This window comes from Salvelinus fontinalis, chromosome 19, assembly GCF_029448725.1.
Source record: "Salvelinus fontinalis isolate EN_2023a chromosome 19, ASM2944872v1, whole genome shotgun sequence".
NCBI classification, from domain to species: domain Eukaryota; kingdom Metazoa; phylum Chordata; class Actinopteri; order Salmoniformes; family Salmonidae; genus Salvelinus; species Salvelinus fontinalis.
In genome coordinates, this window is record NC_074683.1 from 28,232,531 (window position 1) to 28,247,134 (window position 14,604).

A 14,604-nucleotide genomic window follows, 5' to 3' on the forward strand; every position below is an offset into this window, starting at 1 on the left:
ATGATGCAATCACCATCTTGCTCTTGCAAGGTTTTTGGCTGGCAGACTAATCTAGGAAAACATTTAATTTCCAGACGCTGTAGATATAAAATGAGATGTCCTGTTTTGGACTGCAGCACGTTTTTGCACGGTATTTCTTTCTTTCTCACGCTTCCTTGCTGGCTGGCTGTGTATTCCACAGGGGCCCATTGGCAGCCAGCAGCTGCCTGTTCCAGATTCCAATGTTTCTGATGTCATCACATTACTGCAGGCTTCCCCAAGACTGGAAACGCATTGACTGACTGACCCATACCCCAGACTGCCTCAGGGGCTAACCAGTCCTCAACTAATGCCTATTTATCTAACCTTTACTTAACCAGGCAGGTCAGTTAAGAACACATTTTTATTCATAATGATGACCTAATGTCTAGGGCTGTGGTTAGGAATCTGGTCATCAGTACAAAATGCACAGCCCCTACTCATGTCATTTTGTTATCTTAACTTAAATGTCCCATGAGTCAGTTTAGTCTGGAGTACAAGTGCTCCATGTACCAAACTATACGGCCTCTGTGGCATCCATAAGGTTGTGCCACTCACTCACCAACCCCATGGTGTACCTATCTATCTGGCCCTAGCCTGTGCTCAGGTTTAGGATATCATAGCAGGGGAATCATTTGGGATTATGCCTGATCTGTTTATATTTAGGTAACCTTGGTATAAACGGCTGGATGAGCACCTCCTGCGTGTTCCACTGAATGCCATTTTGTCCAAACTCCTCTCCTCAAAACGAGGACCGAATGTTTGCCCTGTTTCTTCCCCCTGCAGAGAGACTGGTGATGTTGTTGAATCTGGCAGCGTCCATTGCCAGTTTAAGCTACAGCTTTTTGAAGAACTGTCAGCTAAATAAAAGGAAGAAAAATCTAAACGGCCATGAAGACACTGGGCCCACTGTCATTTATAACTTCTATTCCAAACCTGAAACAGAACAGAGGGAGAAAGTGAGCGAGATGGTTTGTTTTACTTACCTTTCACATGGGAGAAGATACAAAGGCATTTCCTCTACTTACGGTCCATCACGTCACACAAACCAATGTGTGATTTGGCAGCTGACTTTATGAACAGGTCTAGTGCCTGGAGACAAAACGACTTCTTCAAAATGAATTTAAAGAGAAACTCCTTTCTCCTTTCTATTCCCTCAGGTAACGTAAAGCTCATTTCAGTGAGGTTTGCAGTGATTCCTGCCTGTGCGTATGAGAGCTGCCTCTTACCTACTGCCTGGGATCTGGGAATCTGTTCAATGGGCATTTCAATTGTTAATATTTACCCATGGATTCCTGAAGAATATCACTTAAAGGAAAACCACCCCAAAAACGATATTTTGGTATTTGTTTCATTAGTCTATTGTTGACATAGTCCCCGATTGTTATGCTTGTCAGCAATCAAGTTTTCAAGATATGTAACTTTCAAAATACAGAAATCATATCTTGAAATGCATAGTGAGAATAACTTTAAAGCCACACCAGGGCATTGTGGTAATGTCAGTGCTCCAAAGTGAAGTTGCCATTGTATTAAAGACCTTAATGCTCTGTCATCAAGGGGTGGGCCCTGTGCCCGACTCATCCCATTGGTCCTTTTTTATCTTGTTTTGGCTGCCTGGAAAACCACTTCATTGCTAAAGGAAAAAAGGTCATAGAGGGAAATCAGAGACAAGGGTGTGTCCCAAATGGCACTTATTCCCTATAAAGTGTTTGTCAGGCGCTTCTAACCACTGTGTTCTCTCTTCTTCTCTGCAGGGAAAATACATGGACATTGAGTTTGACTTCAAAGGAGACCCTCTGGGTGGAGTTATTAGCAACTGTGAGTATTATAAAGTACACACACACCTTATGCTGCAATAGAATTGCCACATGCTAAGCTCTCCTCCATCCCTCTAGCTCTGTCATGTCACTGATGTGAGCGTGGTAGTGATAGAGTAGCCCTCTCACTGTTATATCCCACTGACACAGTTGGCTCAATTAAATCCCCCACTAAGTCAGTCAGTCATCCCACCCTGGTAATGGTTTCTCACACACCATACACCACAGGGCCAGATCCAGGGAGAGATGGAGAGGGAGTCATAGAGCGGGACTGGGAGATATAGAGAGAGGGGAGGGCCTGAAAGAAGGGAAGCGATGGGGAGTGGGGGTCGATCATAGCGTGTCACATTCCACATGCTGTCCCTGCACGCCCGGTTGGTCGGCTCACCAAAGAGAGATGGCGATCAAAGATATTACATTGTTTCCAGTCAATGGAGGGTCATTGACACTCAGGAACTAGAGGGTGAGGAAGCAAACTAAAACAACCTAAGCAGTTGCCAAACATACACATTAAATCATGTAAGACTAGTTTCTGACTGCAGTGCCTCGTCTTGTCGCTCTATCTTGCCCATCCAAACCTCTGTTATTGTTTCGTCCTGTCTCATGTTCATGTTTTGTCTGGCGTGAAGAGATTCAGCCATGAGGTCACAGGAAACAGAGTGGTTGATCTGTCACACATACTCCACTGTCCTCTCTTTCTTATGGACTACCTGGCCTGATGACTCCTTGCTCTCCCCAGTCCACCTGGTCTTGCTGCTGCTCCCGTTTCAACTGTTCTGCCTGCGGCTATGGAACCCTGACCTGTTCACCGGACATGCTACCTTGTCCCAGACCTGCTGTTTTCAACTCTCTAAAGACAGCAGGAGCGGTAGAGATACTCAATGATCGGCTATGAAAAGCCAACTGACATTTACTCCTCAGGTGCTGACCTGTTGCACCCTCTACAACCACTGTGATTATTATTATCTGACCCTGCTGGTCATCTATGAACATTTGAACATCTTGGCCATGTTATCTTATAATCTCAACCCAGCACAGCCAGAAGAGGACTGGCCACCCCTCATAGCCTGGTTCCTCTCTAGGTTTCTTCCCAGGTTCTGGCCTTTCATGGGAATTTTTTCCTAGCCACTGTGCTTCTACACCTGCATTGCTTGCTGTTTGGGGTTTTAGGCTGGGTTTTTGTACAGCACTTTGTGACATCAGCTGATGTAAGAAAGGCTTTATAAATAAATGTGATTGAAATTTGATTACGGAGTAGCTAATGAAGACCGTCCAGTACAAGGAGATGTTTATTAGGATGGAGTGACGAGAAGGACAGACTGGGATGGATGGAAGGGGAAAGGCCTTGACTGCCTGAGGGCTTCTCTCAGAAGTCATAAGCTATAAATTCCTCTGGGTCTTTGTTGCTGCTGCAGCACAGTCAGCTGACAGCTCGTTATGGCACTCACACCATCTCCAGCTTGCTCCATGACCTGAAGGTCTTCTTTAACTGCGGATATAGAGCAGGAACACATCTAGGGAAGTTGTTCTCAAACCTCTCCTTGGGATCCACAGACATTTCGCAATTTTGTTGTAGCCCTGAACTAACTTGCATGATTCACTTAGTCAAAGGCCTGATAATTAGTTGACAATTTAAATAAAATGTTAGCTGATGACTAGATCAAATACATGGAACGATTATGGGTCCCCAGGAGAGGTTTGAGGACCACTGCTCTAGGACATGGTCACAGTATAGTGGAGCAGCTAGGGTTAGGCCACAGTGGAGAAGGGTTTATGACACTACATCCATGCACGCTAGTTTTGTATGGGATAATGTGTCAAACTGTATGTGCTGAACTTTGTCTGGACTGAGAATCTTGTTTTATGTTTTTAACTCTATGTCATTGGGGAATTCGTTTGGTACCCTAACATTTACACTATTGCGATAACAAACTTGAATAGTGGTAACGTGCCAGGAAGAGGGTTTCCAATGCCCAAACGGCCAGTCGTTTGGTGCTTGTTATATCCTAGTCAAAACAGCAAGACAGGACTTCCATTCTTAATTTGTAGTATATAGCATGTCTGACATTTCTCCTTAAATATTTGTTCATAATACCATTCTAAATTTGACAAATGCTTTACAGCAGGCATGGACAACCATAGCGAAGCGGCCTTAGTAGTGAAAAGCAATAACAGGGCTGAACTCTTCCAGTGTACAAAAGAGGAAAGGTCACAACAGAGAAAAGAGCCCCCTGTGGGGCAGACCCTGGATGTTCAGAACATTCTTGAGCCACATTTCTTGTTCCTGTGTCTTATTTTCTGTTGTTGGAACTCACTGTTGTGAGTTTGGTCTGGTCAATAGGATGATTGCAGGCAGTTACATGTGAATCTCGTAGGGTACAAGCCAAGGGGAGCCACAAATTAGGACAAAAAAATGTTATGACGGACGGGGGGGGGGGGGGGCAGAGAATAGTCTCATTGCAAGACTTCATAATTGTGTATGTACTCAGTGTTAGAAAATATATATCAAGGTTTGGCAGAGAGGAAGAAAGGATCCATGTTCTGTCCCCTTTTTGATTACAGTTCAGAGGCAACGCATCGCTCAGCTCGGCTCGTCTGTCGCTCTGTAAAAGATGCTACGTTATTGATGAGCTGACAGACAACCCAGAGAGAACCACTTAGTATTTAACACACACACACTTAGTGACTACCATGTGGCGTTGAAGCGTGGCTAGCAATAGCTTGCACCGATTCGTGACCACCTACCTTATAGCTGTTGACGCCTGGGGCTCACTCACATATATATATATATATATATATATATATATATATATATATATATATAAAAATATATATATATATATATATATATATATATATATATATATATATATATATATATATAAAAATATATGTGTGTGTATGTGTGTGTGTGTGTGTGTGTGTGTGTGTGTGTGTGTGTGTGTGTGTGTGTGTGTATATATATATACATATATATATACATACACACATACATATATATATACATATATACATGTGTATATATATATACATATATACATGTGTATATATATATGTATATATACATATACACACACACACACACACACACACACACACACACACACGTACGTTCTATTGATCTCCTGTGTCAGAGAGGGTGTAAATTCATTATGAAGTGGTTCCTGACTCTTCAAACAGTTAATGCCCCTGCTGAGAAGATGAGTCAGGACTTAGGGCTCGTAGCTGAATGCCAACAGGCATCCTACGCAGGTCCCAGGGCGGAATATAGCCCTATCTTCAACATACCTTGGCTTGTCAAGCAAACATTGCTTTTCTATGCCTGTCCATTACCAAACTCAAAACCAAGTTCTTAGTTTTCTGATCAACTTGAAAGACCTTGGGCTCTAACTCTGACCACAACATTAACTGAATAAATACAAAAGTGTGTTCATGTGTAATTAATCGAGGATGCCATTCCTTAGTTGAACTCCTTAGTATCATAAGTATACATCCCATATATCCTTTCAATATAGGTGTTGTTGTAGTTGGTCATTAGCCATGGAGGAGCAGCTGACTTGATCTCTTCATATGGTTCCCTCCTCGGAGTCTTCTTGTGCCGGCTGGCTAGGAGGCTCCACTTCTATACAATGAACAATGAGACGCCAACATGACCATGGTTCGGTCACCTTGGAAACACTATTTGGCTATAACAGGGAGATGCATCCATCAGGGAGTTTTTCCTAGCCACTGTGCTTCTACACCTGCATTGCTTGCTGTTTGGGGTTTTAGGCTGTGTTTCTGTACAGCACTTTGAGATATTAGCTGATGTACGAAGGGCTATATAAAATACACTTGATTTGATTTGATCGGTGCACTACAGATGTCGTCTGACTGACCATGTGTAGACGTAAAATATCAGTTGTGTTCTTAGCTCATTGAATGTAATATTTTATATGTCCTGCACGTGTAGAAAGCTCATCAAATAAATTGTGTTATTTCTCTTTATAACAGTCGTGTCTTTTTAATCCCCTGTATTTTTGTTGTCCCGTAGATTTGTTGGAGAAGTCCAGGGTTTGCAAGCAGCCAAGAGGAGAGAGAAACTTCCACATCTTCTACCAGCTTCTTTCTGGAGCTTCAGGTGACACCCTGAGTAAGTTATACACACAGTTATCGGTAACATTTCATTTGACACCAGTGCTTATAACACCTGCATGACGTCATTAACATGTTATGACGCTTCATTACATGTATCATAACATCTCAAACGGTCATGAATGTTTAAGATATGTAATGACACTTAGAAATGGCGCTAAATATAATGTCACGAGTTCGAACGGAATAATGTCTTGGTTACGTGACCATTACTTAAACATGAACCTGTGATTAAGTACAGAGAACAAAGACTGAAACCAGTATGGCTTATTTGTTCTCAGCTGGAGCTCAGCCACTGTTTGGCAGTATTGTTGAAGGAGAACAATATCTCATGGTGGACAAATATCAAATGACTTGATTTAGCAGCAGTTAATGTAACCTGTAATCCAATACACCATGCAGTGGAATGGCTTTCTTTGATACCTGATTCAGGCCTTCAAAGGTGCCCATTGAAACTGCTACTCAGAAATGTTTGCGTGCGTGTATAGCACCTGCACACCAGCATTGACTGAATAGGTCATGCTAAAGCCATGTGTGTTTGTCTTTCTGGCCCACAGTGAAGCTGAAGTTGGACAGAGACTTCAGTAAGTACAACTACCTGAGTCTGGATTCAGCCACCGTCAATGGACTAGACGACGCAGCAAGCTTTAGGACCGTCAGGGTGGGACACTATCACACTCACTCACTCACAGTAATTCTTGTCTGTCATTGTAATTTTTGGTTTAGCTGAGGCGTGTGGCAAAGGGTAAGGGCTGGTCTGAGCTCATTATCTCCAGAGCAGGTTGATTGGATTAAGGTAACTCTTGTCCATGCTAACCTGCTCCTTACCAGCCCAGGGTTGATTATGGGCTAGCCGCCTCTACAGCGCCTCCCCCTCTTATGTAACTTCTATCTATATCCACTTTTTAGTACTCAAAGGGGAATTTAACCTGCAGTGCAGGCCTTCCCAACAGTAAACAATAGCTAAATGCTTTAGAATACACAGTGGCAGTCTGGCTGCCCGTTTCTGTGCTGCTGTGGGAAACCTGAGGGAGAAACAGCAGCTGCATCCTCCCACACTGACATGTGAGGCTGTCGCTGCAGAGCATGGTCACCATGTGCAGTCGCTCAGCCCCTCTTCCTCTTGACTCACTTAGAGGATGTTATGTTATGAGGTGCCTGCCTTCCCTTTATCCCAAACCACTATCTTGCTGCCCTTGGACTCTGTGGCAGTGGTTGCGTCTGAAATACAACCCTATTGCATATACAATGCACCCTATGGGCCCTGGACAAAAGTATTGTAGGGTATAGGGTGCCATTTGGGATGAGTACTTTTCTCATTAAGGGAGCAGGCCACGTCTCAGCTGTAGTCCAACTCAACACGATTGAGTTCAGTGCTATACCAAAATAGGCCTCTCCACTGGATATGATGCTGTTGGAGCCAAAGGCAGCCTGCTACAGTCTTCTCTCACCCTTGTTCACAACGGTGTCAAATCACAGTAACACACATTTAATCATTTAAACTATTTCCCCAACCACAGTCCACATCACTTTGCCCTCTGTCACTAGTTGTCTCGCTCTTCCCTCTCCAGTCCAGATACTCACTCTTCTTCCCGTTGTCCTTGTTATTAGTATGTGTTCAATGTACATGTAGTCAACATCAGACTGAGGAGAATCACTGATCTTCAAATCACCTTGCATCCCAAATAACTACTCATTAACTGATCAAGATTAGTTCTTCTGCACCTCGCCTTGGCTAAGTGTCTGATGGGCTGTTTCTCTCTATGTTCTCTCCCAGAATGCAATGCAGATTGTGGGCTTTATGGAGGATGAGGTGCAGTTGGTCCTAGAGCTGGTAGCAGCCGTCCTCAAACTGGGGAACATTGAGTTCAAACCAGAGTCCAGGGTCAACGGCTTCGACGAAAGCAGGGTCAAGGACAAGAATGGTGAGACAATGGTCTGAGTGGACAACCAACAGCTTTACGGTGGGACACAATGCCCTGTTACAGTACACATGCGTACACATCTCACTTTTTAAAAAACTTTTGTGCCCCCTTTGGATAGCAAAGAATGTGGATTTCCCTTACATCTTGAAAATGTAAATATAATGTATTGTGGTTGTAGAAAATATTTTTTGGTTTTTGCATTGTCTGGTCAATTGAAGGACGTACAAAATAGACGCTATAAAATAAGCATACTGTAACGTATCAGTTATATTATAACCACTGACCAATGGTAATCCCCTCCACAACTAACCATACCAGTAAGTTCCATCAGCAGTAGCCTATGTGTTGTTGCACTGCCCTCTACGGGTTAATGTTTCATTTCATGGTTTACTAAAGCCAGGTGTACACTACATGATTTTTGGCCCCGATTTTAGCTGTCCCAGACAAGTTTTTGAGATCTAAACCAAACTCCCCTTGCCTACTCGGGGCACGCGGCCGTCACCGACGCTCGTTTAATGTGACTGGCTCATAGACGCAATCTGAGGGCTACCAATCTCGTCTTTGAATAGCCCCAGACGTCCCGATATTTTCAACCAGGTTTGATTTTATCAGCAAAAAATCTGCAATGCTCTTGTAGTGTGAGATGTGCAATGACAAGTGATCAGCAATAGCCAATGAGAGCTCGCCAGAGAAGAAGCCAGTGAAATGATTGATGTTTTGCGTCACCCAGAATGTGTAGACTCTCGAGCAGGAGCGATGACTGCATCTGTAGTTGACTTTAACCAAAGCCAAAATGTCAAATCGTTACAGCTCTGAAGTACACACGCAATATTATTCAATTCAAAATGTTGGCTAGACATTTCAACACTGTCAAGCATGAATGCTGCTTTGAGCCAGACATCGTGGTATCCAACAATCCTCACAACCAAGTGAAGAATCTTGTAGTGTTACCCTTGTCTGTGCCAGATCATTTAGTGTGCGCACCACTGCGTTGTCAAGACAAAACAACCTACAGGAAAGATGGTTGTTTAATGTGAGAGGCTCAGCGATGTTAGGATTTGAAAGTCATGTAGTGTCCACCCGGCTTAAGGATGGATCGAAATTTAAAGAATGGTTAATGGGGGAGGGTCATGCTTTTTCAATTTCTGTAACAGTCCTGACCTGTTTTATGTTGTTTTTATGTGTTTATGGTCAGGGCATGTGTTTTGGGTGGGCAGTCTATGTTATCTGTTTCTATGTTGGTTTTGTTTGCCTGGTATGGCTCTTGATTAGAGGCAGGTGGTTTGCGTTTGCCTCTAATTAGGAGTCATATTTAGGTAGGGCATTCTCACTGTTTGTTTGTGGGTGATTGTCTCCTATGTCTGTATGTATGTTCGTACCACATGGGACTGTAGCGTTTGTTTGTTTCGTTTCGTTTCGATGTCGTCCGTTTCCTGTACGTAAGTTTATGTTTAGTTATGTAAGTTTATGTTCAGGTTTCGTTCAACGTCGTTTTCTTGTTTTGTAATTTGAAAGTGTTTTGTTTCGTTTCGTGTTGCCATCATCATTGTTAAATAAAGATGGCTTATTTCCCAAAGCCTGCGTTTTGGTCTGAGGATCCTTCTCTCCTCACCTCATCCGAGGATGAGGAGAGCGTCACCCGTTACAGAATCACCCACCAAGCTAAGACCAAGCGGCAAGGGAAAACGAAACGGAGTAAGGGACAGGAAAACAAGGATTTCTGGACATGGGAACAGATAATGAATGGAGAAGGTCCCTGGGCTAAGGCAGAAGAAAATCGCCGTTCTCAGGAAGAGAGGGAGGCAGCTAAAGCCCAGGAGCGGTGGTTTAAGGAGGCAGCAAGGAGACGTGGCTGGAAGCCCGAAAAGCCGTGGGAACAGGTGGAGGCACTGAGGAGAGCAGAGGCTACCGGGGAGAGGAACCGGAGCTATGAGGGAACGCGTCTGGCACGGAAGCCAAAAAAGCCCGTAAGTAATTCCCAAAAATTTCTTGGGGGGGGGCTAGGAGATAGTGGGCCAAGGGCAGGTAGGAGACCTGCGCCCACTTCCCAGGCTTACCGTGGAGAGCGGGAGTACGGGCAGGCGCCGTGTTACGCAGTAGAGCGCACGGTGTCTCCTGTACGAGTGCATAGCCCAGTGCGGGTTATTCCACCTCCCCGCACTGGGAGGGCTAGATTGGGTATTGAGCCAGGTGTCATGAGGCCGGCTCAACGCGTCTGGTCTCCAGTGCGTCTCCTCGGGCCGGCATACATGGCACCTGCCTTACGCATGGTTTCCCCGGTTCGCCTACATAGCCCGGTGCGGGTTATTCCACCTCCCCGTACTGGTCGGGCAACCGGGAGTATTCAACCAGGTAAGGTTGGGCAAGCTCAATGCTCAAGAGTGCCAGTACGCCTCCACAGTCCGGTATTTCCGGCACCACCTCCCCGCCCCAGCCTAGTACCTACAGTGTATACACTACGCACTAGGCTACCAGTGCGTATCCTGAGCCCTGTTCCTCCTCCACGCACTCTCCCTGTAGTGCGTGTATCTAGCCCGGTGCCTCCAGTTCCGGCCCCACGCACTAAGCTACCAGTGCGTCTCCAGAGCCCTGTACACACTGTATATTCTCCCCCTACTAATCCTGATGTGCTTGTCCTCAGCCCGGCGTCACCAGTGCCGGTACCACGCATCAGGGATAGAGTAGGCTTTGAGAATACAGTGTGCCCTGTCCCTGCTCCCCGCACTAGTAGGAAGGTGTTTGTCATTAGCACGGTGCCTCCAGTTCTGGCACCACGCACCAGGTCTACAGTGCGCCATATCCGGCCAGAGCCATCCGTCTCCCCAGCGCCATCTGAGCCATCCGTCTCCCCAGCGCCATCTGAGCCATCCGTCTCCCCAGCGCCGTCTGAGCCATCCGTCTGCCAGGAGCCTGCAAAGCCGCCCGTCTGCCATGAGCCTGCAAAGCCGCCCGTCTGCCATGAGCCTACAGAGCCGTCAGCCAGACAGGAGCCGCTAGAGCCGTCAGCCAGACAGGAGCCGCTAGAGCCGTCAGCCAGACAGGAGCCGCTAGAGCCGTCAGCCAGACAGGATCTGCCAGAGCCGCCAACCAGACAGGATCTGCCAGAGCCGCCAACCAGACAGGATCTGCCAGAGCCGCCAACCAGACAGGATCTGCCAGAGCCGCCAACCAGACAGGATCTGCCAGAGCCGCCAACCAGACGGGATCTGCCAGAGCCGCCAGCGAGCCATGAGCAGCCAGAGCCGTCAGAGCGCCATGAGCAGCCAGAGCCGTCAGAGCGCCATGAGCAGCCAGAGCCGTCAGAGCGCCATGAGCGTCGAGAGCCGTCAGCCTGCCATGAGCGTCGAGAGCCGTCAGCCTGCCATGAGCGTCGAGAGCCGTCAGCCTGCCATGAGCGTCGAGAGCCGTCAGCCTGCCATGAGCGTCGAGAGCCGTCAGCCTGCCATGAGCGTCGAGAGCCGTCAGCCTGCCATGAGCGTCGAGAGCCGTCAGCCTGCCATGAGCGTCGAGAGCCGTCAGCCTGCCATGAGCGTCGAGAGCCGTCAGCCTGCCATGAGCGTCGAGAGCCGTCAGCCTGCCATGAGCGTCGAGAGCCGTCAGCCTGCCATGAGCGTCGAGAGCCGTCAGCCTGCCATGAGCGTCGAGAGCCGTCAGCCTGCCATGAGCGTCGAGAGCCGTCAGCCTGCCATGAGCGTCGAGAGCCGTCAGCCTGCCATGAGCGTCGAGAGCCGTCAGCCTGCCATGAGCGTCGAGAGCCGTCAGCCTGCCATGAGCGTAGAGAGCCGTCAGTCTGCCATGAGTGTCGAGAGCCGTCAGCCTGCATGGACCTGCCAGAGCCGTCCAGCCAGGACCTGCCAGAGCCGTCCAAACAGAACCTGCCAGAGTCCTTCAGCCGGGATCTGCCCCTTGTCCCGGTGTTGCCCCTTGTCCCGGTGTTGCCCCTTGTCCCGGTGCTGCCCCTTGTCCCGGTGCTGCCCCTTGTCCCGGTGCTGCCCCTTGTCCCGGTGCTGCCCCTTGTCCCGGTGCTGCCCCTTGTCCCGGTGCTGCCCCTTGTCCCGGTGCTGCCCCTTGTCCCGGTGCTGCCCCTTGTCCCGGTGCTGCCCCTTGTCCCGGTGCTGCCCCTTGTCCCGGTGCTGCCCCTTGTCCCGGTGCTGCCCCTTGTCCCGGTGCTGCCCCTTGTCCCGGTGCTGCCCCTTGTCCCGGTGCTGCCCCTTGTCCCGGTGCTGCCCCTTGTCCCGGTGCTGCCCATTGTCCCGGTGCTGCCCCTTGTTCCGGTGCTGGCCGTTTATTTAGGGGAGGGTAGTGTTAGGGTGGTCATTAGAAGGGGTAGACAGAAGAGGGGAGTGACTATGGTGGTATGGGGACAGCGTCCTGAGCCGGAACCACCACCGTGGTCAACTGCCCACCCGGACCCTCCCCTGGACTTTGTGCTGGTGCGCCCGGCGTGCGCACCTTGAGGGGGGGGTACTGTAACAGTCCTGACCTGTTTTATGTTGTTTTTATGTGTTTATGGTCAGGGCATGTGTTTTGGGTGGGCAGTCTATGTTATCTGTTTCTATGTTGGTTTTGTTTGCCTGGTATGGCTCTTGATTAGAGGCAGGTGGTTTGCGTTTGCCTCTAATTAGGAGTCATATTTAGGTAGGGCATTCTCACTGTTTGTTTGTGGGTGATTGTCTCCTATGTCTGTATGTATGTTCGTACCACATGGGACTGTAGCGTTTGTTTGTTTCGTTTCGTTTCGATGTCGTCCGTTTCCTGTACGTAAGTTTATGTTTAGTTATGTAAGTTTATGTTCAGGTTTCGTTCAACGTCGTTTTCTTGTTTTGTAGTTTGAAAGTGTTTTGTTTCGTTTCGTGTTGCCATCATCGTTGTTAAATAAAGATGGCTTATTTCCCAAAGCCTGCGTTTTGGTCTGAGGATCCTTCTCTCCTCACCTCATCCGAGGATGAGGAGAGCGTCACCCGTTACAATTTCAGTCAAGGGGAGGGTTTAGTATTTTTTTTAAATCTAGTCCAGGGAAGGGACATGTAATTGGTAATCAATGAAATTTCAATATTTCTCAGTGTTTTAGAATGAGTTGCTAATTAGGCTATATATGGCTGTGTGCATGACACCGCCCTCATCTGACTCTCTGCTGGGCACCCAATATCAAGTCTCAATCAAATGATCCATAAACTATAGGCTACGAACTGCATGCTCGGAGAAGCACAGCGCAAAGATTTATTTCTAAGATAGATAATGGGATGGTGTAAATACAACTAGGCTGCATTACATACTGCAATTGATATTCCAACCCTGATCCCAGGCCTGCTCTGTTCTTGCTGATCAAAAATGTTTTGTGTTGCCTAACCAATGGCTGTGCTGTGTAGGCCTACAGTGGCAGTTCATGAGGGATTTCAAAGGGTTCGTCTGTATTTTTTATTTTTTTGCCTATGTTTTCAGTTTAAAAAGGAGAGTGCGAAGATGAGAAGGAAGACCGGAGGACAACTTTGATACCTTGCTAATACTATGATTGATTTTATTAAAAACAATGTTCCTTGCTCATGATGTACAGTTGAAGTCGGAAGTTTACATATACCTTAGCAAAATACATTTAAACTTAGTTTTTCACAATTCCTGACATTTAATCCTAGTAAATTCCCTGTCTTAGGTCAGTTAGGATCACCACTTTATTTTAAGAATGTGAAATGTCAGAATAATAGTAGAGTGATTTATTTCAGCTTTTATTTCCATCACATTCCCTGAGGGTGAGAAGATTACATACACTCAATTAGTATTTGGTAGCATTGCCTTTAAATTGTTTAACTTGGGTGAAATGTTTCAGGTAGCCTTCCACAAGCTTCCCACAATAAATTGGGTGAATTTTGGCCCATTCCTCCTGACAGAGCTGGTGTAACTGAGTCAGGATTGTAGGCCTCCTTGTTCGCAAATGCTTTTTCAGCACTACCCACAAATGTTCTATAGGATTGAGGTCAGGGCTTTGTGACGGCCACTCCAATACCTTGACGTTGTCGTCCTTAAGCCATTTTGCCACAACTCTGGAAGTATGCTTGGGGTCATTGTCCATTTGGAAGACCCATTTGCGACCAAGCTTTAACTTCCTTACTGATGTCTTGAGATGTTGGATCAATATATCCACATAATTTTACTTCCTCATGATACTATCTATTTTGAGATGTGCACCAGTCCCTCCTGCAGCAAAGCACCCCCACAACATGATGCTGCCACCCCCGTGCTTCACGGTTGGGAAGGTGTTCTTTGGCTTGCAAGCCTCCCCCTTTTTCCTCTAAACATAAGGATGTCATTATGGCCAAACAGTTCTATTTTTGTTTCATCAGACCAGAGGACATTTCTCCAAAAACTACGACCTTTGTCCCCATGTGCAGATGCAAACCGTAGTCTGGCTTTTTTATGGCGGTTTTGGAGCAGTGGCTTCTTCCTTGCTGAGCGGCCTTTCAGGTTATGTTGATATAGGACTCATTTTACTGTGGATATAGATACTTTTGTACCCGTTTCCTCCAGCATCTTCACAAGGTCCTTTGCTGTTGTTCTGGGATTGATTTGCACTTTTCGCACCCAAGTAGGTTCATCTCTAGGAGACAGAATACGTCTCCTTCCTGAGCGGTATGATGGCTGCGTGGTCCCATGGTGTTTGTACTTGCGTACTATTGTTTGTACAGATGAACGTGGTACCTTCAGGCATTTGAAAA

The 14,604-nt window shown here is 46.8% G+C and overlaps 1 protein-coding gene across 4 annotated transcripts in view; it reads left to right on the forward strand.

The window, feature by feature from the left end:
• Positions 1-14,604, forward strand: part of LOC129816573 (unconventional myosin-Ib-like) — a 149,712-nt gene that overhangs the window by 94,551 nt on the left and 40,557 nt on the right. For all 4 annotated transcript variants that reach the window (XM_055871195.1, XM_055871196.1, XM_055871197.1 and 1 more), the window contains 4 exons: positions 1,773-1,836; positions 5,869-5,967; positions 6,527-6,630; positions 7,747-7,894. In XM_055871195.1, the coding sequence (XP_055727170.1) occupies positions 1,773-1,836; positions 5,869-5,967; positions 6,527-6,630; positions 7,747-7,894 (415 nt within the window). The remainder of the gene's footprint in view (positions 1-1,772; positions 1,837-5,868; positions 5,968-6,526; positions 6,631-7,746; positions 7,895-14,604) is intronic.